This window comes from Dermochelys coriacea, chromosome 3 (genome assembly GCF_009764565.3).
Source record: "Dermochelys coriacea isolate rDerCor1 chromosome 3, rDerCor1.pri.v4, whole genome shotgun sequence".
Lineage (NCBI taxonomy): Eukaryota > Metazoa > Chordata > Testudines > Dermochelyidae > Dermochelys > Dermochelys coriacea.
Window position 1 is genome coordinate 177,399,585 of NC_050070.1, and position 21,969 is coordinate 177,421,553.

Genomic DNA, 21,969 nt, shown 5'->3' on the forward strand with positions numbered 1-21,969 from the left:
AATGGTGGATTTTCCAAAGGTTTTTCTTTCAGTTTGCTCCAAAAAGTTTAAAAGAGAACATGCAGAGGGGGTTAAGCTGATGAACATGGCAATCAGCTTGCTGCTGCTCTGAACCTGCATTGCATATCCAGGCCTAACTAATTCAGTTTGTTGCAGTATTAAGCACTTAATCCTAATCTAAAACCCAATAATTCTGTGGGATTGGAGAATCTCCATTAAACTCCAGGGCCTTTGGATCATGGGATTAGATATTTATGGTGATGGGTGCTATAGAAAATTCTTAAAATAGGTAGAAAGTCTAATCTCCAAAAATGATCAGGAAGAACTGTAACAAAAATATGTTTAATAAAAATCAGAGTAACTATCAGACAATCAAAATGATGGCCACAATATTTTGCAACTTTGTGAAATCTTGGCCCTGCTGAAGTAAACATGAGTTTTGCCATTGACTTCAATAGGGTTAGGATGTTAAATTCTGTCTTTATTAATTAACGTAAAAAAAGAAATACCTAGAAAATCATGACTGGTGTGGAGAAAGTAAATAAGGAAGTCTTATTTACTTCTTCTCATAACACAAGAACTAGGGGTCACCAAATGAAATTAATAGGGAGCAGCTGTCCAGGTAGAACTTAACATTCCATAAAGAAAAGGAGTACTTGTGGCACCTTAGAGACTAACAAATTTAAATTCATGAAGTTGATAGATTTCCACTCTATACGGCTAAATTGAGTGCCTTGCATAATGACAGGTTTCAGAGTAGCAGCCGTGTTAGTCTGTATTCGCAAAAAGAAAAGGAGTACTTGTGGCACCTTAGAGTCTCTAAGGTGCCACAAGTACTCCTTTTCTTTTTGCGAATACAGACTAACACGGCTGCTACTCTGAAACATTCCATAACCTCCCTGGTTATGATAGACTGTAATTTCCAAAAGTCTGTGACTTAATGCAGAGCATATAACAGCTCCCCCATTAGCTGACAGAGTCACTTGAACACCAGCAGCATCTGGCTCATTGGAAAGCACTTTGGGTTACTTTAGAGACATGAAAGACGGAATAAAACAAATTCTATTCTAATTCTAAAAACAACTTGATACATAACAGGAAGCCAATAGTAAAACCCCCAGGCAAAAGTAATATACGAAGCCTGCTTTGTGCAAGTTAAAATTGGAGCACAAGCATCCTGCTCAAGTTAAAACCCTAGTCAGAGGCTTCATTTTATATTTCAGTCTAGGCCACAAACACAAAGAATTAGACTAATATAGAGGTTATAAGAAGTTCTGTACAAGCTCTGAAAGCATTAGTTTGAAAACCTAACTTGAATCCATGATATAGCCTTTCTTGACCAGATCAGAGCTTGTTGTTTCCCATTACTTGGCTAGAGTGTGAGGATGAAGTTAGGTAACTGCTTTGGCAACTCTTAGCCCTCAGCACTCCATAATCCACCTAAGCACATAATAGGATTGTACAGGTATCACTCAGCACTACCAGTTGCTATTCCTGCCACAACCTGCCTGGACCATTGCTGACTGGGTTCATAGCATGGGCTGAATATGGGCCAGGACCAGTAATATAAAGTGAGTGGATGGTGGGGGAAAAGGAAGCACGGTATTAATGCTGTTTTCCCTTCTGATTTCTAGGTAAAAGTTTGTATCCAATCAGGCTGGCCCACCACAAACTATTTTTATTTCATTTTTTTTCCAGCCAGTGACTTTTAATAGTGGCTTTCCTGGAACAGCCTGGAAACCTAACATGCACTATTTAGACACACACCAAGTACAGCACGAACAACATTGCTCTGCCTACTTCCTTCAAATATCCCTCAATACACTTTGGAGGGGTCATCACAAGGAATGAGGGGCCATCTTGGTCTGCATGTCTGTTCATTTACTACTGAGGCCATCAGCAAAGATTGTGCTTATCCACTAGGCCTTGAGACCTTTCAATAATGATTTCAGTAAAGCTGCTTTCAAATAGTGATAATCATAGTAGTAATAATTTATGAATAACACCCTGCACTAATATATGGTAATACTTTTCACCTCAGACTTCCAAAGGCTTCACAAGCAATAGAGTCCTTTATTTTAAACAGGAATCACTGTACCCTCTGCTGAAATGCAGCCAATTCTTGGAAGGAAAGTGGCAGCTGTTTAATAACACACATGGAAAAAAGGAGTAAACAGTGAGGTGGCAAAATTTGCAGATGAAACAAAACTTCTCAAAATAGTTAAGTCCCAAGCAGACTATGAAGAGCTACAAAAGAATCTCACAAAACTGGGTGACTGGGCAACAAAATGGCAGATGAAATTCAGTGTTGATAAATGCAAAGTAATGTATGGAGGAAAACATAATCCCAACTATACATCTAAAATGATGGGGTCTAAATTAGCTGTTACCACTCAAGAAAGAGATCTTGGAGTCAATGTGGATAGTTCTCTGAAAAGATCCACTCAATGTGTAATGGCAGTTCAAAAAGCAAACAGAATGTTAGGAATCATTAAGAAAGGGATAAATAATAAGACAGAAAATATCATATTGCCTCTGTATAAATCCATGGTACGCCCACATCTTGAATACTGCATGCAGATGTGGTCGCCCCACCTCAAAAAAGGAATATTGGAATTGGAAAAGGTACAGGAAAGAGCAATAAAAATTATTACTACTTCTCATAACACAGGAACTAGGGGTCACCAAATGAAATTAATAGGCAGCAGATTTAAAACAAACAAAAGGAAGCATTTTTTCACACAACGCACAGTCAACCTGTGGAACTCCTTGCCAAAGGATGTTGTGAAGGCCAAGACTATAACAGGGTTAAAAAAAAATAGGTAAGTGCATGGAGAATAGGTCCATCACTGGCTATTAGCCAGGATGGGCAGGGATGGTGTTCCTAGACGCTGTTTGCCAGAAGCTGGGAATGGGCAACGGGATGGATCACTTGATGATTACATGTTCTGTTTGTTCCCTCTGGGGCATTGGCCACTGTTGGAAGACAGGATACTGGGCTAGATGGACCTTTGTTCTGATCCAGTATAGCGGACTTATGTTCTTATACAGCAGTTTAGGACAATAAGTGAAGAAGAATACTCTTATCTTCTTCAAATGTCAGCTACAGTTGACCTGTTTGGGTTTCATATTTGGAAAGTATCTTGCTACCAACTGGGCCATCCAGTCCCCAAAACGTTTGTAAAATGTTAGATAAAAATGCAGTATTTTTATTTTGGAACTATTGTCCTCCATCTCAGTAGTGTCTAACCACCTCAGAAGTATAATGGATATCTCCTTGCATTAGCCCTGTGATGTAAGGAAGGATTATTATCCCCATTTTACAGATGGGGAATTGTGGCAGAGAGAAAGTAAGTGACTCTCCCAAAGTTACAGACAGCTTGTCAGATCACCCAACTTTCAGGTCCATTGTCTAACCACAAGACCATCCTTCCTTTAGAAAGCAAAGGGCTAAAGGCTATTAGAAACTGATAATTAGGGAGAGAGGAATGAAACTGAGTATTCTGTGTATAACAATGGTAGTTCCAACCAACCTGAAGGAAATTAAAGCAGCTGGATTGTCAGAAATATTTTTGTTACATTTGTTACCTCTTGTTTATATAGATTTCCATTTGTACATTATAGCTACTGATAACACCTCTGATTCAAACTCTGAGCGTGAGAATAGATTTTATAAAATGTATACTGAAAATACTCCAGACTTACAGTTCTTGAAATGTTTAACATTGTGAGCTCTCACCATCTCCCATCATTTCTGGGTGTTCATCCCAAGAAACATGAGACTACTGTGGAAGTCATTTCTTCTAGTCATTCACAGAAGCAATTTTGTAAACACCATGGAAAAATTATTCTTATGTCTTAATTTTTTATTTAAAAAAAGCCATAATTGGCCTTAAAATAGACACTGAAAAATAGGAAACAATAATCACTATAAACATAACCCCCATTTTACATATCACAGTCTCTTGTCAAAGGATTATGTTTGAGTAAACTTGAAAGGGCATAAAATTAATATGAGGTTTTATTTCTCTATTTCTCCACATCTCCCATCTTACATACACTTGTTCATTTTGCAGATAACCTTTTCCAAGATTGGGGTTGGGGGAGATGTTTGAATCTAGGATTCTGATTCAGTAAGGCTCTTGTTTAGTTTTGTGTACTAAGTCCAGTGTATCTGTGCAATTTCAAAGGAAATGTTTATTCAAGTTCTAATGGATGGGACAGTTGCTGCAGTTTTAGGTAATTTTAAACAAACTGTTTGAGCATCCTGTTTAAATAGAGTTAAGTAATCACAGTTTTGTGCTAGTTGGGAAAGAGTTTCATACACTCATGATTTGAATAAAATATCATCTTACACAGCATACCAAAGACATGATATATTTATCTGGCTTCTTGTGTATTTTGACTTCTGTATTGATAACAAGCTTAGTATTTTTATAGCACAAAACACTGTCATTTAACAGAAGGTATAACTCATGTCTGAGCTATTTCTGTGTGTTAAATTTACTCTTAATCAGCACACATTCTTAATTTTTCTAGTGTAGTTTTGAAATATTTTTCAGTAGTGTCTGGAAAAATCTGATTCAGATGTAACTTTCAGATACTGTTTCTTAGAAATGTCTACTGAGACCGTGAACTTAGTTTAAGGACTTAGTGAGAATCAGGAAGAATTTATTCACACCCATTTGTATGAGAAACATAAAAGAAGGAAAAAATGGTAGTTGGAGAATGCTGATAAGTCTTATCAACTGTGAATTCTATTTGAGAAGTATATGTTTGATGCCTTTCCTGATTTCTGTGCTTTGAACGGTTGCAGGGATAGATCATAGAGTCTAAGGTTGGTAGTGAAAAGAGTGCTTGCCTGGCATATAGCATGGATACACGTCTTGGATATGAAACTGGAAACAGATTGGATGATTTATTTCTGCTTTGTTTCATTGCAGTTAATTGGGCTGTGTTCAGCTCCATGTGGGGTCACACAGCTCCTAAGGTTCACTTGGAGAAAGGTTTGTACTCTTGAGCTTGCCAGCAATAATTGTACTTATCCTTGTGCTCTACCAATACATTTTCATTACACTGTGATCTCATTAAATGTTAAGTGAAAAACAAACAAAGCATCGGGTGAATTAAGGGCTGATATAATGATAATAAATTCTTAAAAGTGGTAGGCAGTGATCATTTCTCAGTGGTAAACAATACATCAAAAGCTGTAATTCCCAGTCTCAACTTTTGTTTGGGATTTACATGGAAGTCTGTTCCCCAACAATGGTATCTTTCCACATATAAACCACTAATTGGTTATAGAGAATCATGTATCAACACAAAACTGATTGGCAAGAATATTGAGGAGGAGGTTCTTGGTCATCAATCACACCGCCTCAAAGATGACCTAGGATGACCCAGTTATGTCCTCAAGGATTATTGCTATTTATTTCTGGAGGCGACCACAGTTTTCCCAACAGAAAAGAAGGCATGGTCTATGCCTCAGAGAACTTAGTCTAAAGAGAGACAGACAGAGAAGGCAGAAAGAACGAAAGAATGAGAGTAGCATATACACTGCTAGGCTAACAAAAATGTCAAAAACTAATGTGGTTGTATATATCTATAGAGAGGAGGCAGTGATGGGAATCAAGACAGGAGATAATGAGGGCTTGGATGCAAGCTTTTGCTGTGGAGATAGAAAATAAAGGATGGATCTTAGAAATATTGAGGAGGGCGAAGAGGCAGGATTTGAGCACAGCTTAAATGAGTGGGATAAGAGAGGCTGAATCAAATATAACCTCAGTTGACAGGCTTTAGTGGCCGAGAGGAAGGTTGTGGAGCTGAGGGTGACAAAGGAAAAGGATAATTGAGAGGGAAGTTAAGGAGTTTGGTTTTGCCCGCATTAATGTTAAGGTGACAGTGAGACAGCCAGGAGGCTATATCGATGAGGTAGGCCGAGATGTGGGGTTGAAGAAAAGTCAGGACAGGCAGATTTGCAAGTTATCACAAGATATACAGTTGAAACCAAAGACAGGAAAGGTTATAGTACCATGAAAATTCAGATTAAAGTTGAAAGCTTTTGTTATTGTCTTCCAGACTGTTTAACCCAAATCCTCTTTGCCCTGAAACACTCTTACCCACGGTCTCTGTTTTAGATTGTTTTCATTTATTATTTTAAGTTTTTTCATTCCACCATAACTTCTTAGAATTCATGGGAGAGAAGGTTAAACTAAGGGAGAAACAAAAACCTTTAAAAAATCTTTACTTCAGAAAACATATTTGCTTATTTTATAGTCCTTTGCTTTTTTGGTTTTGCATCACAGATGCCAAGAGGGGATTAATCTATAATGGCTTGTTTGTGATTTTTCCTTTTATTTCAGTTTATGTAATTAAGGAGTTCCCAGGACTGCTTCACATGTTTTTGTTCATCAAAACATACTTCTCAAATGTTATGGATATGGAAACCAAAAAATAATCCAAACCAGTTTTGGAACAAAATTGATTAATGCGACCATATCTAATACTTACCTGCTCTAGATACTTGGTTGTCAATACTGTACAATACTTTGTTCTGTCCACTTTGTACCCTCCTCATTTTAAAGTTTGAATAAATCCTGAACGCACATCTAATGAATGACATGTTCTCAGGTGTACCTCAGTTTCTGTACAGGGAACTGTACGATGAGGGCGAAATCCTGGTTGTATTTAAGTCCATCGAAATTTTGCCATTATCTTCAATAGGCCCAGAATCTCATCCTGAGTGAGTGAGTGTGTGTGTGTGTGTGTGTAATGGGAGAAAAATAGGAGATAAGAGAAGAATACATATGTTCTTCGCATTAGGAACCCAAATTGTGCAAAAAGTTTAATGGAAGTATATAACAATACATTTTTTTCTCAGCTGGTACTGTAGTGATGGGAACCAGAAAAATACCTAGGTAAATAGATTTCTCAAATAGAGTTTGATATAGATGCCAACACATGTGCTCCTGTTTTAGTCTAAATTTATGCCCATTCCAGATTGAGCAGATCCTTTCTCTAGAGAATAGGAAACGAAAAGTCAAACAATAGTTTAGAAAAGCTGGGTGTCATAAAAATACAAAAAGAAAAGGAGTACTTGTGGCACCTTAGTGACTCACAAATTTATTAGAGCATAAGCTTTGCTCTAATAAATTTGTTAGTCTCTAAGGTGCCACGGGTTCTCCTTTTCTTTTTGTGAATACAGACTAACATGGCTCCTACTCTGAAACCTATAAAAATACAAGAGTCCTATTTTCTCCAGGAAGATGCTCTCTGTGCCAGTGTTGCAGTATTGACATGATGCGTCTTATTGTAATGGATTATACAAATTGACATTATACTAAAATAAAAAATCCTCACCTGAATTCTTAACATAAGGAAAACATGATTTTCAAAGACATTTCTAGCTGCCAATTCCAATAAAACTAGCTGTAATACACACCTGGGAAAACTAGGAAGGCTATTTGAAATGTAAATGTATGTAGTAGGAGAGTGTAACCTACAAGAGCATTTTGTAGGCTCTTAATGCCATGTCAAACAAATACCATGGTAGGATAAATTTATCCACAGTGCTGTTAAACCAGCAAATCGAAAACCCAATGTGTACACTTGCCTGGAGAGATGAGCAATCTGTTTGTAGGCCATAACACTGGTCAATACACAAGGTGTCTGATACCCTTTCCCATAAATGAAAAAGTACATTTAAGCGTGTATAATATAATCCATGTGAGGCTGCCTTCCATTTGAAAGAATGAAGGGAGATGTGTGACTTAGTACCTTGCCATTCCTGGGATCGGAGTTGTTGCTGAATCCCCTGTGTTCAAACTGAGCACAACACATCTGGCTCCACAATCCAGATTAAATTCTAGATTGGTCAAATCAGGAAAACCCTGTAAAGGATCCTAAACCAAAACTACAGAAATCACATTTTGACCTCAACAGTATGTGATGCTTAGAATTGCCACAGATAGGTGTTTGAGGACTCCAAGCAGAATATGGGCTCTATTTGGACCAAACATGGAAGTACTATGACTGCACCTACAGAAGTTATTAATTGGGGTAGTGATGTTGAAGTGATTCCCTGTGCACCCAACTGGAGTTACAGAGTTAGTTAGTCTCTGTGTAGATGAAAGATTAAGGATATCATCCAAGAACTGGGAGCTCATCTTAAGTAACATACAGAAAATATTAATAGGTCTGTGTAGCAAGGGGGGTTCTGCTGAGATTTCTGCATAAGATTTGTTGGGCATCCTCTCTGCTCAGAGTCAAGAAAGTTGAGCATTTTTGAAAATAGACTGGAATTACAAAACTTCTAGAGGGTACTTCTGTTCACATAAGTAGGAGTATCCAAAGGTCATTAAATTTTAGCCTGCAATAAAATCAAGGTCAAGGGGACAGTGTGGGTAGTTTAGGAGATAAATATACAGTCTCCACTTCAGTAGTATCTCCCCACTGAAGAAAGAAACCATACGCACTGTAATTACGTGTTTTCAACTGCTTCCTTATCTTCATCCCACAAGGAAATTACTCCAGAGTTCCTTCACTCACAGTGCTGAGTAGTGTGGAATAGGTGACTTGGCAGTCTCATGACATGGAAAGGCTGTTCCTGCAGGATTCTCTATAGCATAGCAAGGACAATCGACAGCATTTTGTGCATTTGATATCTCTGAATCCTTTTGTTCTTCTGGTGTAGACACATCCAGTGGGTTGCATTTTTGGGACTCAGCCAGCATGTCATAGTTAGGTAGCAAATGCTGACCCCTTCCTCCCACTGCCTGATTGTCTTGCTGTGCAGTCATGCCCAGACTCTACCAACTTGGCAGAACATAAAATGCTACAGTGAAAAGGTGATCACTAAAGTAAGAGGTTGGGAGGAATTACTTTAGCCAACTGAATGACACAGACTGTGACCTCTCATCCCTATCATATTTGTAATGTTTTCCCATGTCCTCTCCAAATGGGAAGGTATAAGACACAGTAATGCTGGGAATTGGTTTTACCTCTCCCATGCAAATCTTCAGAGGCATTCTGCCTGCAGAGCATACAGGTATGCACTACACCTCTTGGAATAAAGATTGGGAATGTGCTGAAAAGAGGTGCTTGCATCTCCTCTTTGGAAGTATAATGTATCCTTGCCCCACATCTCTGCAATCTCTCAGTTGACAGTGTTGCTAAGTTCTGTGATTTTTATTGTGAGTCTCGCAATATTTGTTGCTTTTTTAATGCTCCAGTTTCTGGAGTCATGGGATTATATGAGCATTTCACCGTTTTTTTTCTTTTTCTTTTTGTTATTTTAAAGCAAAGTTCTATTCTTCCTCATTGCAGAAAAAAGTTGAAAAATGTGATCTGAGGATCAAACTAAAAAAGAACCTCACATTTATTATTTTGTTTGGCACAAATATCATGAGGGTTTAAATCTAATGATTTTTGGAGACCTGTCTCATGATTTTTGAACACTTTGGATTGGCAATATTGAGTCAATTTGGCAGGCAGCAAGACTATAGCGTATACCATTCACTTTGGAGGGTCTGTTACTTCTAGCAGCAGTAATGCTATTGTTTCCCCAGTCTTTCCTTTCAGGAAAGGACTATGATGGTGGCTGTGAAAAATGTCATGCCCTGTGTGACATAGTTAGATCGATGTAACCCCCAGTATAGTCATGGCCAGATTGATGGAAGAATTTTTCCATCGACCTAGCTACTGCCTGTCAGAGAGGTGGATTAACTACAGTAATGGAAAAACCCTTCAGTTGATCTACGACGTCTATACGCTACAGTGGCACAGCTGCAGCACTATAGCTGTGCTACTGTAGCAGCTGTAGTGTAGACATGTCCTCAGAGACAGGATGTTGGATAGGATGGACCTCGGATCTGATCCATTGTGGCAATTTCTATGTTCTGATGTGTACAGTGGGGGTGCTTGCATTTTCTTCCTCTGCATCCTCCACTTGTGACCTTTACTGGGCTAACCAAATGTTTCAAGCCCCACTTCAAGAAAGCATCCACATTCAGGACAGCACTTAAGCACATGCTTAATTTTAAGTCAGTGGTGTTTAAGTGCTTTACTGAATTTGGGCCTCAGTTAGGGCAGATTAAAGACAGTCAACTTATATGAGTTTTGAGACCAACTACATTAGATAATATTAGTCCATTAAAAAGTACTAATCTATAAAATGTGTGATCTGTTTTAGACATTGTTCATAGAAAGACGTATTTTAATAATAAAGAATCTGAAAATAGGGTTACAAGCAAAAGGCGAAAGCGCAAGGTGGGGAGGGGTAAGGCTAAGGATATAGTTAGGCAAAATTCTAAGGATGGGCAAGAAACCTTTAGAGAAAATGGGACAGAGATGATAAAAATGTGTATATCATATTCTTTGCCTATGCTTGATCTGCATTCACATGCAAATGCGTCATTCACATTTGGTTTCTCAGTGTTGCCAATTGCTGCTATTTTATATTGTGACTTACAATATTTGGTGTTTTTCTGAAAGCCCCAGCTCCCAAAGTCACGTCATTGTGTGAGAATGGCAGCTGGCACTGAAAAATTAAGAGGGTTTCTATCCCTCATTGCTATGGAGGAAAGTATGAAAAAATGAATCCTGAAGATTCAAAAACCACAAGACAATTAAAAAGAACCCCAAATAGACTTTTTTTAAAAAAATATGATTATATTTAAGCCAATCTTATGATTTTTGAGAAAGCCTGACTCATGATTTTTCACTGCTTTCTCCTGGCAATACATATAAAAATTATTAATAATATGTAGTGTGAAGTTATAATTTGGAAGAAAAGGCATTTTATAGACACAGTAGCTGATAATATGTAAGGATTGGGAGCCAGGTGCGCAGGCAATCTGCAAAATTGTCCTGCCCTTCAGCAGCTGACAGAATTGACATTGTCTTGTAATATTTATTTTAAATGTTTTTTTAAAGAGCATGTAACTATTTCTTTAAAAATACAAAGCTGATTGTACTATTTTAAAAATCCTTATTACTTTTTAATCACATTTTAATTCTCTTCCTTTTCTCTTTCGTTCGCTCTTTCTTGAATCAGTCTTCCCTGGGGTTTATTATTTTTTGGTTGTCAGCTTTCCCCAGTTCAGAATTGTAGCGTTTGTTCTTCAGTTTCTTGACGCAAATCCTGCTGTCGCCTAATGTGTAGTTTAAAGCAGCCCTTTGTGTGGCTGAAAGAAATTAGCTAAATAGCACTGTTTTAATTAATTTCAGGACCGCCTCTTTTTCGTCATGGAATATGTAAATGGTGGAGATTTAATGTTTCAAATTCAGCGCTCACGCAAATTTGACGAGCCTCGATCCCGCTTCTATGCTGCAGAGGTCACATCAGCACTCATGTTTCTTCACCAACATGGCGTCATCTACAGGTACTCTTTTGATTAAGAATAAAGTATTCTTGAGAGCTGGGGGTGAATTTGGCTGTAAACCTCTGTCTCTTAGCAACCAGATTTAGATTAGTTGTTTGTTCCAATTTGCTTACATAGAACTTTTTTTGGCAGTTTATCATTCAGAATGTTAACATTTGAATGCTTTCTGCAGCAGTCGCCAGCTGTGTGTGCCAGTTTTGTATTATAGTACAAATAAAGCTTTTTGAAAAGCTTGGCACATTCTGACCTAGGGGTGAACTTTTTGCAGATCAGCGCAATCTCTTCACTTTCCTCTCTGTGCCATAGATTTCCTCTCGCTTTCGAACTCCCTGCCACTTCCTGAGTTTGTTTGTCCTACTTGTCTCCAGTCTGATAGAATCAGGATAGTAGTTTGCAATGGCCTTTCTTCTTAACTGTTTCGCTGAAGTCTCAATCCCTAACAGGAAGTGGCTCTTTGCAGACAGTTTGGATTTGCTTGTTACTGCCCAAAGTTCCCATCTGAACAAAAACTAAACTAAATCACTACCCTTCCAGTTTAAAATAAAACAAACCAACCCGATTTATGAATATTTTTATTGTGCTGTGGAGAATGCATTTAAGAATAAATATTTATTATTAGAAATGAGGAACCACTTGAGAAATTTTCACCCTGTTATCCGTATGTTTAATAAGTCCTTTATCTTGTCGTTTCACTCTTCCTCTCTTTTTAAATTATTTTTGGCAGCCTGTCACCACTTGTGATAAATCTTGCCTGGCTGTAGCAAGCAGCATAGCTGTAGGTTTTGGGATGTGGGTCTTTTAAACCTTATTGGAATCTCTAAGTCTGTTGCAGGCCATGGATATATATTAGAGTTTCTGATATTCCTACTCCCAATCTCAAATTTTCAATATGACTTATTTTAGGGGACCTAAATTTTTTATATGAAAAAAGTCTAGCTGAGGACATGGAATTTTAAAAAATTGATGGACTCATATTTAAAGATGCTGCATTAGAGCTTGTTGGAAAATGGAGTCAGTGAGAGCTAGAGATGGCTGGTCAATATTTTTCTGTCAAAAAACTTTTTTTTTATAGAAAAGTGGGGTTTTGACTTAATGAACATTTTCACAGAAAAGTGTCTGCTTTCCACGGGCACGTTCAACTTCCCATCAAAAAGTGGAAAGGTTTCATTTTTTGATAAGTCAAAATTTTCCATGGAAAGCAGACACTTTTCTTTGAAAATGTTTATTGGGTCAAAAACAGTTTTTTAACAGAAAAATGTTGACCAGTCCTAGGGTTGGCCATCTCTAGCTGCAGTCGGATGTCTGGCTGATCCACAACACTGACAATCAAGTTGTAAGTCTTGCAAAAGAAAAATCAGTTCATCAGATACAATTTGGACCCTTTCCAACCCCTCTTCTTCCGGGCTTTAAATGGTTCCAAGTGCTCACGCCCTAAATACATACCTTACCTTTGTTGCCTATGTAAGGACTCTTCTACCCCAGTTTATTTATTTCCAAAACAACACATCAATAGGGTTTAGGTAACCCGCTCTGAATGTGTCAGAATTTCATAAATTGCCTTTTGGGGGAGAGGAGGGGAGGGAAGGGGAGGAGTTTGGTGTCTTAACAAGTGAAGGATTTTGAGGATTAGTTCTTCTAAATAGGCTATTGTTCATTTCTCAGCGCTGGAGCTGGAATTTACATCCTGAGTAATTAGCAGTTAATTTACTGATTTCAGTGAATCAAACAAAAAGGTCACTTTTCAGACAAATTACCCGCAGTGTGAAGAAAATCCAAACTGATAAAATTACACGACATCTTCCTGATATGGATATGTGTAATAACCTTCCCCCTACTCCTTCTCTCTCATATGTCAAGCCATTGGGATTAGGCTCTGAACTACACTGGATCACTGTGTACACACTCATTTTAATGATGCCTTTTTAGCATACTCTAAACGCTGATGAATGAGCAATGCTCTGTGGTTTAAAGCTCGCTGAGTTAGTCTCAACTTCTTACTCAGTAGCCTATACTGCCATAGCTCTGGCACACTGTAGTAAGCCATGTTGTGGTATTAAAATAATTGGTGGAGTATTTGTACTAGGGCTAGTTTCAGGGGAGACAAATGAGAAGAAAAAATGTGAGTTCTGAGATGAAAGCAAGGAAAATTCACTAAGAACACATCCCTTCCTGCTGCTTTATTTTACTACGATTTCTTTGACCTGGACATTGTTTTATTCCTAGTAACTATTAATTTCTTACCTGAAGGTCACTGAGAACCTTAATAACATATAAAAATGTACATTTCAGTTACTTTTAAAAAACAATTGAAGATCTCTAATCCATAATATCATCATAATCATCGACTCATAGAAATGTAAGGCTGGAAGGGACCTCAAGAGGTCATCTAGTCCACCCCCCACCATCCATCCATGCAGTGAGACAGGACCAAGTATGCCTGAACCATTCCTGACAGGTATTTGTCTAATCCAGGGGTGGGCATACTTTTTGGCCCAAGGGCCACATCTGGGTAGGGAAATTGTATGCAGGACCATGAATGTAGCGCTGGGGCTGGGGATGAGGAGGGAGTGCGGGGCATGGGAGGAGGTGCGGTATGCAAGAGGGGGCTCAGGGCAGGGGTTTGGGGTGCAGGAGGGATGTGGCAGGGGGTTGAGGTGCAGGAGGACTGCGGAGTGCTGGTCGGGGCTCAGGGCAGCAGATTGGGGTGTGGGATGCAGGAGGGGTTCAGGGTGTGGGCTGTGGCCCGGCACCACTTACCTTGAGCGGCTCCGGGATGGCAGTGGTGCACAATGGGGCTAAGGCAGGCTCCCTGCCTGCCCTGGCCCCTTGCCACTCCCGGAAGTGGCCAGTGTGTCCAGCAGTGGCTCCTCGGGGTTGGGGGTGAGCAGACAGCTCTGCCGCGTGCTGACCTCACCTGTGGTTTCCACCTCCGAAGCTCCAAATTGGCCACGGTTCCCCATTCCTGGTCAATGGCAGCTGCATGGGGCGGTGCCTGCATGTGAGGGCAGCACACGGAACCCTCTGCTTCCCCCTTCCCCAGGGGCCGCAGGGATGTGGTGCTGGCTGCTTCCGGGAGCAGCGCAGGGCCAGGGCAGACAGGTGCAGGCTGCGCCACGGGGCTGGCAATCCCACGGGCTGGATTGAAAGCCCTGATTGGCCGGATTTGGCCCACAGGCTGTAGTTTTCTCTCCCCTGGTTTAATCTGTTCCCAAGATTGGGATTCCATAATCTCCCTAGGTAACCAGTTAGAAAGATTTTCCTAAAATCTAATCTAAATCTCCCTTTTAGCAATCTGAGCTAGATTTCTTGTCCTGCTTTGACGAGGCATGGAGAACAATTGATCATCATCCTATTTATAACTACCTTTCACGTATTTGAAGACTGTTATCACGTCCCTGCAGCCCTCTTCTCTAAACAAAATGCCCAATTCTTTCAGCCTTTCCTAATAGGTCATGTTTTCTAAACCTGTTATCATTTTTGCTACTCTGGACCCATATATTTACATCATTTTTGAAGTGTGGTGCTCAAAACTGGACACAGTACTTCAGCAGGCCTCACCAGTGCTGAGTAAAGTAGAACAATTACATTATGAGTCTGAAATATGACACTCCTATTAATACATCACACAATGACACTGGCCTTTTTTTCAACAGCAATACACTATTGACTTATATATTATACTATAAGAAAAGATCATGACTCATACATGGTGTGATCAGCCCTTGAGGAATGCTAAAATGTTTGTTAGTATTTAACATGCCCCAGAATACAGTCATCTTTCAGGGAAAAGATCCATCATCATTGTTTGAAACATTGCACTGACTCACTGGAAAGAAAAAGGCATTTAGTTTTAATTTTTTCATTTATATCTCCAAAGTGGTGGGGTGAGCTAGCAAAATTTAAAAAAAAAAAAAAAAAAGTACTCTTTGCCCTTGATTAACCACCAGTCAAAATACCTAATCTACACGCAGACACTCAAATGAAGTAATACACACTTCCTGTATAGTGATAGCTCTACCAAAAACATTGTGGTATGAAATTAGTGGGTGTTCTCCAAGGTGGGAAATGATGCTTATATAGGCACTATTTCAGGGCATGCTTGGACCATGTTTGAAGGGAGTAATGTTTCAAAATACCTAAAATGTCTTCAGGACTCTGCTTAGCCACATATTTGGAAGTATCTGTTTGGAGCTAAACGTGACTGTCTATTTCCAAAAGCGCAACTCTCTAGCTAGTGCTCTGGCATGTTGGTTAGATTTTTAGAGTGTTACAAGGCTAGTTAGTGATGATCTTCTTCAATAGCCAGTATTATCCTCATTTCCTCCAGAGTTAAAAGGGAAAGCAAGTTTCCCATTTGAAAAAAAAAAATTCACCTCTAAGTTCATGCCTTTGCAATTGGCTCAACAGCAGTTTCCAGTCTTGTTTAAATTATCTGTGTGATAGAGTTATGTATGTCAATGCTGTTGACTTATCTGATTCTCCTGCTTGTGGTGAAAACAAAGGTCACAGTCTCAATTTATATAAATATTCCCATATAAAGATGTATTGCTGTTTTTTAAAAAAGCCGTGCTGTATGATTGAACCTTGATATGCTTTGTGATGTCATTCTAATGAGATTATGGAAGGTCCTCCGTTCAGGGAGTGTGTCTTCCATGTCCTTCAAAGTGCTAAACACATTCTCAGAGCTTAACAAGTAATAAATAATCTTGAATTATTTTCCTCCACAATCTAGTATTTGGTGGTATTTAGACATATGTGGGACTGATAGTACAAGCAGAGTCAGTCAGGCACTGCACAGACTTATCCACAAAGTTTATAATGAAAGCCCCTTTAGGTCAGTCCAGACAAGCAACACTCTTGTTATTTGTGCTGTGCCATTCAAACAGATATACCAATTATGAAAAATGGTATCATAACTTCATGACTTGAGTTGCACCATAACACTGATTTTGCCTGTGAACCCATTGATGAAAGACCATGGATCATTTGACTCCTTAAAGTCAGTCATCAGCAGTTTAATGTACTCTTCAGTGTTGGGGAGCATGCACTGAACTAGCAGTTAGGAGGAGACCATCAGTTCAGTCTAACCACTTCTACTGACTGCTACTTTTATATTTTTCTGCACTTCACAGCCCTTATTATTATATGCTCTAGTTCAGGGGTTGGCAACCTTTCAGAAGTGGTGTGCCAAGTCTTCATTTATTCACTCTAATTTAAAGTTTTGCGTGCCAGTAATACATTTTAAAGTTTTTAGAAGGTCTCTTTCTACAAGTCTTTAATATATAACTAAACTATTGTTGTATGTAAAGTAAATAAGGTTTTTAAAATGTTTAAGAAGCTTCATTTAAAATTAAATTAAAGTGCAGAACCCCCGGACCAGTGGCCAGGACCCAGGCAGTGTGTGTGCCACTGAAAATCAGCTCGCATGCCGCCTTTGGCACGCGTGCCATAGGTTGCCTACTCCTGCTCTAGTTTAACCAAAAAATATTGAGCTCATGCAAGAATTCTTGGGTGGAATTCTATGGCCTGTTCTGTGCAGAAGATCAAACTGGGTGATTATAAAGGTTCCTTGTGGCCTTAAAATCTACGAAAGGATACTTAATGAATTCTTGTTATTCCCAGCTTAGGCCACTGGAATTAGATTGAGGCACCACTGGCAAACACCAACATTAAAGCAAACACCAACATTCATGTTTATCCTTATAAGCCAAATTTTAAAAGTATAACCTTGTGAGCTGTATGTCTCTTTTCCATGAGGATCTTAGAGAACAATGGCTATACAGTGCAGTATTTCTCCAGTACACTTCAGCATCAGTTAAATAAGTCAGCAGCGCATTCAGCCTAAACCGAAGATAAGAAAGCTGAACAGTCACGATGACAGTTCACTTTAAAGAGGTAAGGGATGAGAAATAGCTTAAACCACAGGTGTCTTTTTTGTAGGTTAGTTTATTCTTTTACTTAGGTTGTAAGTAGGGCTGTCAATCAATTGAAAAAATTAATTGTGATTAATTTAAGCAATAATAAAATACAATTTATTTAAATATTTTTGGATGTTTTCTACATTTTCAAATATATTGATTTCAGTTACAACACAGAATACAAAGTGTACAGTGCTCACTTTATATTTATTTTTGATACAAGTATTTGCACTGTAAAAAGAGAAATAGTATTTTTCAATTCACCTCATACAAATACTGTAGTGCAATCTGTTTACCATGAAAGTTGAACCTACAAATGTAGAATTATGTACAAGAAAACTGCATTCAAAAATAAAACCATGTAAAATTTTAGAGCTTGCAGGTCCACTCAGTCCTACTTCTTGTTCAGTCAATTGCTCAGACAAACATGTTTGTTTACATTTGCAGGCGACAATGCTGCCCACTTCTTGTTTACAATGTCACCTGAAAGTGAGTACAGGCATTTTCATGGAACTGTTGTAGTCAGTGTCGCAAGATATTTACATGCCAGATGCGCTAAAGATTCATATGTCCCTTCATGCTTCACACACCATCCCAGGGGACATGTGTCCATGCTGACGACGGGTTCTGCTCGATAACAATCCAAAGCAGTGCAGACCAATGCATGTTCATCTTAATCATCTGAGTCAGATGCCACCAGCAGAAAGTTGATTTTCTTTTTTGGTGGATCAGGATCTATAGTTTCCACATCAGAGTGTTGCTCTTTTAAGACTTCTGAAAGTATGCTCCACACCTCGTCTCTCTCAGATTTTGGAAGGCACTTCAGATTCTTAAGCCTTGGGTCGAGTTCTGTAGCTGTCTTTAGAAATCTCACATTGGTACCTTCTTTGCATTTTGTCAAATCTGCAGTGAAAGTGTTCTTAAAATGAACAACGTGTGCTGGGTCATCATCTGAAACTGCTATAACATGAAATATATGGCAGAATGCATGTAAAATGGAGCAGGGACATACAATTCTCCCCCCAAGGAGTTCAGTCACAAATTTCATTAACACATTTTTTTAATGAGCACCGTCAGCATAGAAGCATGTCTTCTGGAATGGTGGCCGAAGCATGAAAGGGCATATGAATGTTTAGCATATCTGGCACAATACATATCTTGCAATACTGGCTACAAAAGTGCCATGCAAATGGCTGTTCTCACTTTCTGGTGACATTGTAAATAAGAAGAGTCAGCATTAGCTCCCCTAAATGTAAACAAACTTGTTTGATTGAACAAGAAGTAGGACTGAGTGGACTTGTAGGCTCTGAGGTTTTACATTGTTTTGTTTTTGAGTGCAGTTATGTAACAAAAAAAAATCTACATTTGTAAGTTGCACTTTCACGATAAAGAGATTGCACTACAGTACTTCTATGAGGGAATTGAAAAATACTATTTCCTTGATCATTTTACAGTCCAAATATTTGTAATAAAAATAATATACAGTTTGATTTCAGATACAGCACAGAATACAATATATATGAAAATGTAGAAAATGAAAAACATTTAATAAATTTCAATTGGTATTCTGTTGTTTAACAGTGCGATTAAAACTGTAATTAATCGCAATTAATTTTTTAAATTGCGATTAATTTTTTTGAGTTAATCGCTAATTAACTGTGATTAATCGACAGCCCTAGCTGTAAGCTCTTTGGGATAGGAACTGTCTTTTCCTTCTGTGTTTGTACAGTGCCTAGCACAATGGGATCCTGATCCAAGACTAGGGCTCCTCGGTGCTATAGTAATACAGATAAATAATAACAATATTTCAGTGTGCCTAGGTAGCTTATTTCAGCTTTTTGGGGTTACAGACCCAAATGCATTCCTCCTAAAGGGCACTTTCTAATGAATAGACTGGTTGTGATGAAGGACACATTAGCATACTATTAAGAAGAATTTGAATATTAATATGCTTGTGCCAGTCCCTGTGTACATCAGGGATATTTTTCTTAAAGAAACTCTATGTTCTTTAATGCTCAGAAAGTATAGTAGTTAGGATGTTGATTGATTATTTCCTTTGAAGATCAGCACTTTCTCTATCAGGGCAACAATATGTAATAACGCATATCCATGTGTCTCAGAGAACAAGTACCTCAAATTAAAAGTACTTTTGTTGGTGTTTTCTTTTGACAAAGTGCAATATTTAGAAAAAAGAAAAGGAGTACTTGTGGCACCTTAGAGACTAACAAATTTATTAGAGCATAAGCTTTCGTAAGCTACAGCTCACTTCATCGAAATGCATCCGATGAAGTGAGCTGTAGCTCACGAAAGCTTATGCTCTAATAAATTTGTTAGTCTCTAAGGTGCCACAAGTACTCCTTTTCTTTTTGCGAATACAGACTAACATGGCTGCTACTCTGAAACCTGTCATTATGCAATATTTAGAAAGTCTGACTGCAATTGTGGTTGCTATTCAGTTCAGTGCAACCTAGACGATGTAATGCAATTATATTTAACACCAGTGAAAACACTTTATATCCAGTGGCTACCATTTTAAAAGTCAGCATTTTCAAGTTACCTCAGTCTGATATTTTGAATGGTAGCAACCAAATAAGTTGATAGACAAGTATTCCCCAGCTTTCTTTGCATGTTAACATGTAAAACTATAACTCACAAAGAGCAGGAGTAGGAAATACAGTACTTTAAATCTACTTTTTACTATATAAAGAACATTTAATTCATATACAAACTGAAAAAGAGTGAGGCATTCAGAATGTTAGCTCACTGAGGGCTAGATTGTCTCTTGGTCAATATGGCCAGAAAGAGGATAAGAGGGATCTTACACTGCACAGGATACTCAGACCTTTTGTCTAGGCACACAGAAGTAAGTAAGTATTGTGCACCTCCTACATTCTTCCGCTGCCCCTCCCTGCCAGTGCATTGTCCCTCACAGCCAATCTGATTTGAGGGTGTCTTTGCTTCTGGCTTAGGCCCATGTAACCAGTGGCTTGCCTGTTGGGCTGGAGAGCATGGGACCAAATCAACCCTGATTAGAGACTGAGCCCCACCTGAGGAGAATCAGGCAATTTCCTGGAGTGAATGAGTCTGTGTGTGTGAGAGAGAGAGAGAGAGAGAGAGAGAGAGTCTCCTTCAGGGAGGACTGTGAGACCAGGGGAACTGCTCCAGCTAAGAAGGGCTGGGAGTAGAGTGCTGAGGCAGGAGGGACTCTTTCTGACCAGACTAGGGGAATATGGGCTGTACCCAGTGGAAGTCTGGAGGGAAGACTTTTGTGTTTAGTTGTGAATTTTAAGTTAATAAATCAGACCCTAGGGAAAGCTGTTGTGACTGGACAGGAAAAATCCTGTGTGGACTTTATTTGGGGATCCAAGAAGGGAAACTGAGGTGAGGAACTGCACGCAGGGCTGCCCTGAAGCCATCAAGCCATGCTGTTTGATGGCCACTCCTCTGAAGCTGGCAACAAATTGTTCCTATCACCCCCAGTCCAAAGGGGAAGGAGGGAAGGAAGGAACTGAGCTTCCTGTGTGTGTCAGTCAGTGTCTTCTGGGTCTGCTCATAGGATGGAGCAATTACGTACCACTCTTTGTTCATATCGGTTCCTTGAAATACATTCTAGCCCTAAGTTTAAGGGTCTTAGTCTCCAACACTGGGGGATGATGGCTGAAGGGGTTTAATATCCTGGACTCCCAGCCTCTCTACATTCTCACTCTATTGAATCTAGGCAGGTCAGTAGTCCCTAAATGAAGCAGTAAGCAGGATGCCTCCTTGCAGAAAAAGGCAAAGGGCTAGGGTAGAGAGAAACAGGGCTGAAGAAGATGTGAAGCGGGAAGAAGTGTTGGTTCTCATGGTTCTGGCATTCTGTCTGAAAAGAGTCCACCTTGCCATCTGCTTGGCTTATGTATTGTACTGAAAACTGCTGTTATGTAGGAGAGCCCTTTAACAAGATTTCCAGCTGTGGGAAGGAAGAGAAAAGACTGTGGGAATAGGATGTAAACCATGTGATCCTTTCAACTGTAGAATGTTTTAAAAATTTCTTCTGGTTTTGGAACTTAAGAAATTCCTCAGTTTAGATGGGAAGCATCGGGCTTGCAGAAGAATTGGGTATATAAGGAAAGATTAATGGGCATATAACATTAAAAAGAAGGTCCATTAGCAACATTGCCCTAACTTTGAGAATGTTTTGCTATTTCCAAGAAGAGTTTCCAATGGGAAGATCAGTGTCATCATTTTTTTACTCATGTTTATTTGGTGCAAGGTTTTCCTTGTTTAATGCCCGTTTTTATAATGTTACATTATGTAAATAAAACTGCGACCCCGTACCTTCCCATTATAGTATGGGAGTGAGTTAATGTTAAATGAGAGAGGGCAGGAGGGAGTGGGAGTCTGCCAGGGCTAATGCCAAGTTTACATTCCTGGGAGGGCAACCATGTTCCTGCAGACACTGTAGGAAGGGGAACAGCACTTCATGACAGATAACAACAGCAAAACCTTATTGCTCACAGGAAGTATGAAAAAATATTTATTTTCTGTTTTGAATGTCAATTATTTTAGGATGTTTGGTATTTCTGTTTTTACTTTCATAACAGGAAAAATGTGTATTATCTTCCTGCACTTGATAAGTAGACTTTAACTACGGGATGCACATGTGAAATAAAAATCGACTATACCACAGC

At 39.0% G+C, this 21,969-nt stretch overlaps 1 protein-coding gene across 4 annotated transcripts in view; it reads left to right on the top strand.

Annotated features, from left to right (window-relative positions):
• Nucleotides 1-21,969, top strand: part of PRKCE (protein kinase C epsilon) — a 518,728-nt gene that overhangs the window by 410,247 nt on the left and 86,512 nt on the right. For all 4 annotated transcript variants that reach the window (XM_038396526.2, XM_038396523.2, XM_038396524.2 and 1 more), the window contains one exon: nt 11,227-11,381. In XM_038396526.2, the coding sequence (XP_038252454.1) occupies nt 11,227-11,381 (155 nt within the window). The remainder of the gene's footprint in view (nt 1-11,226; nt 11,382-21,969) is intronic.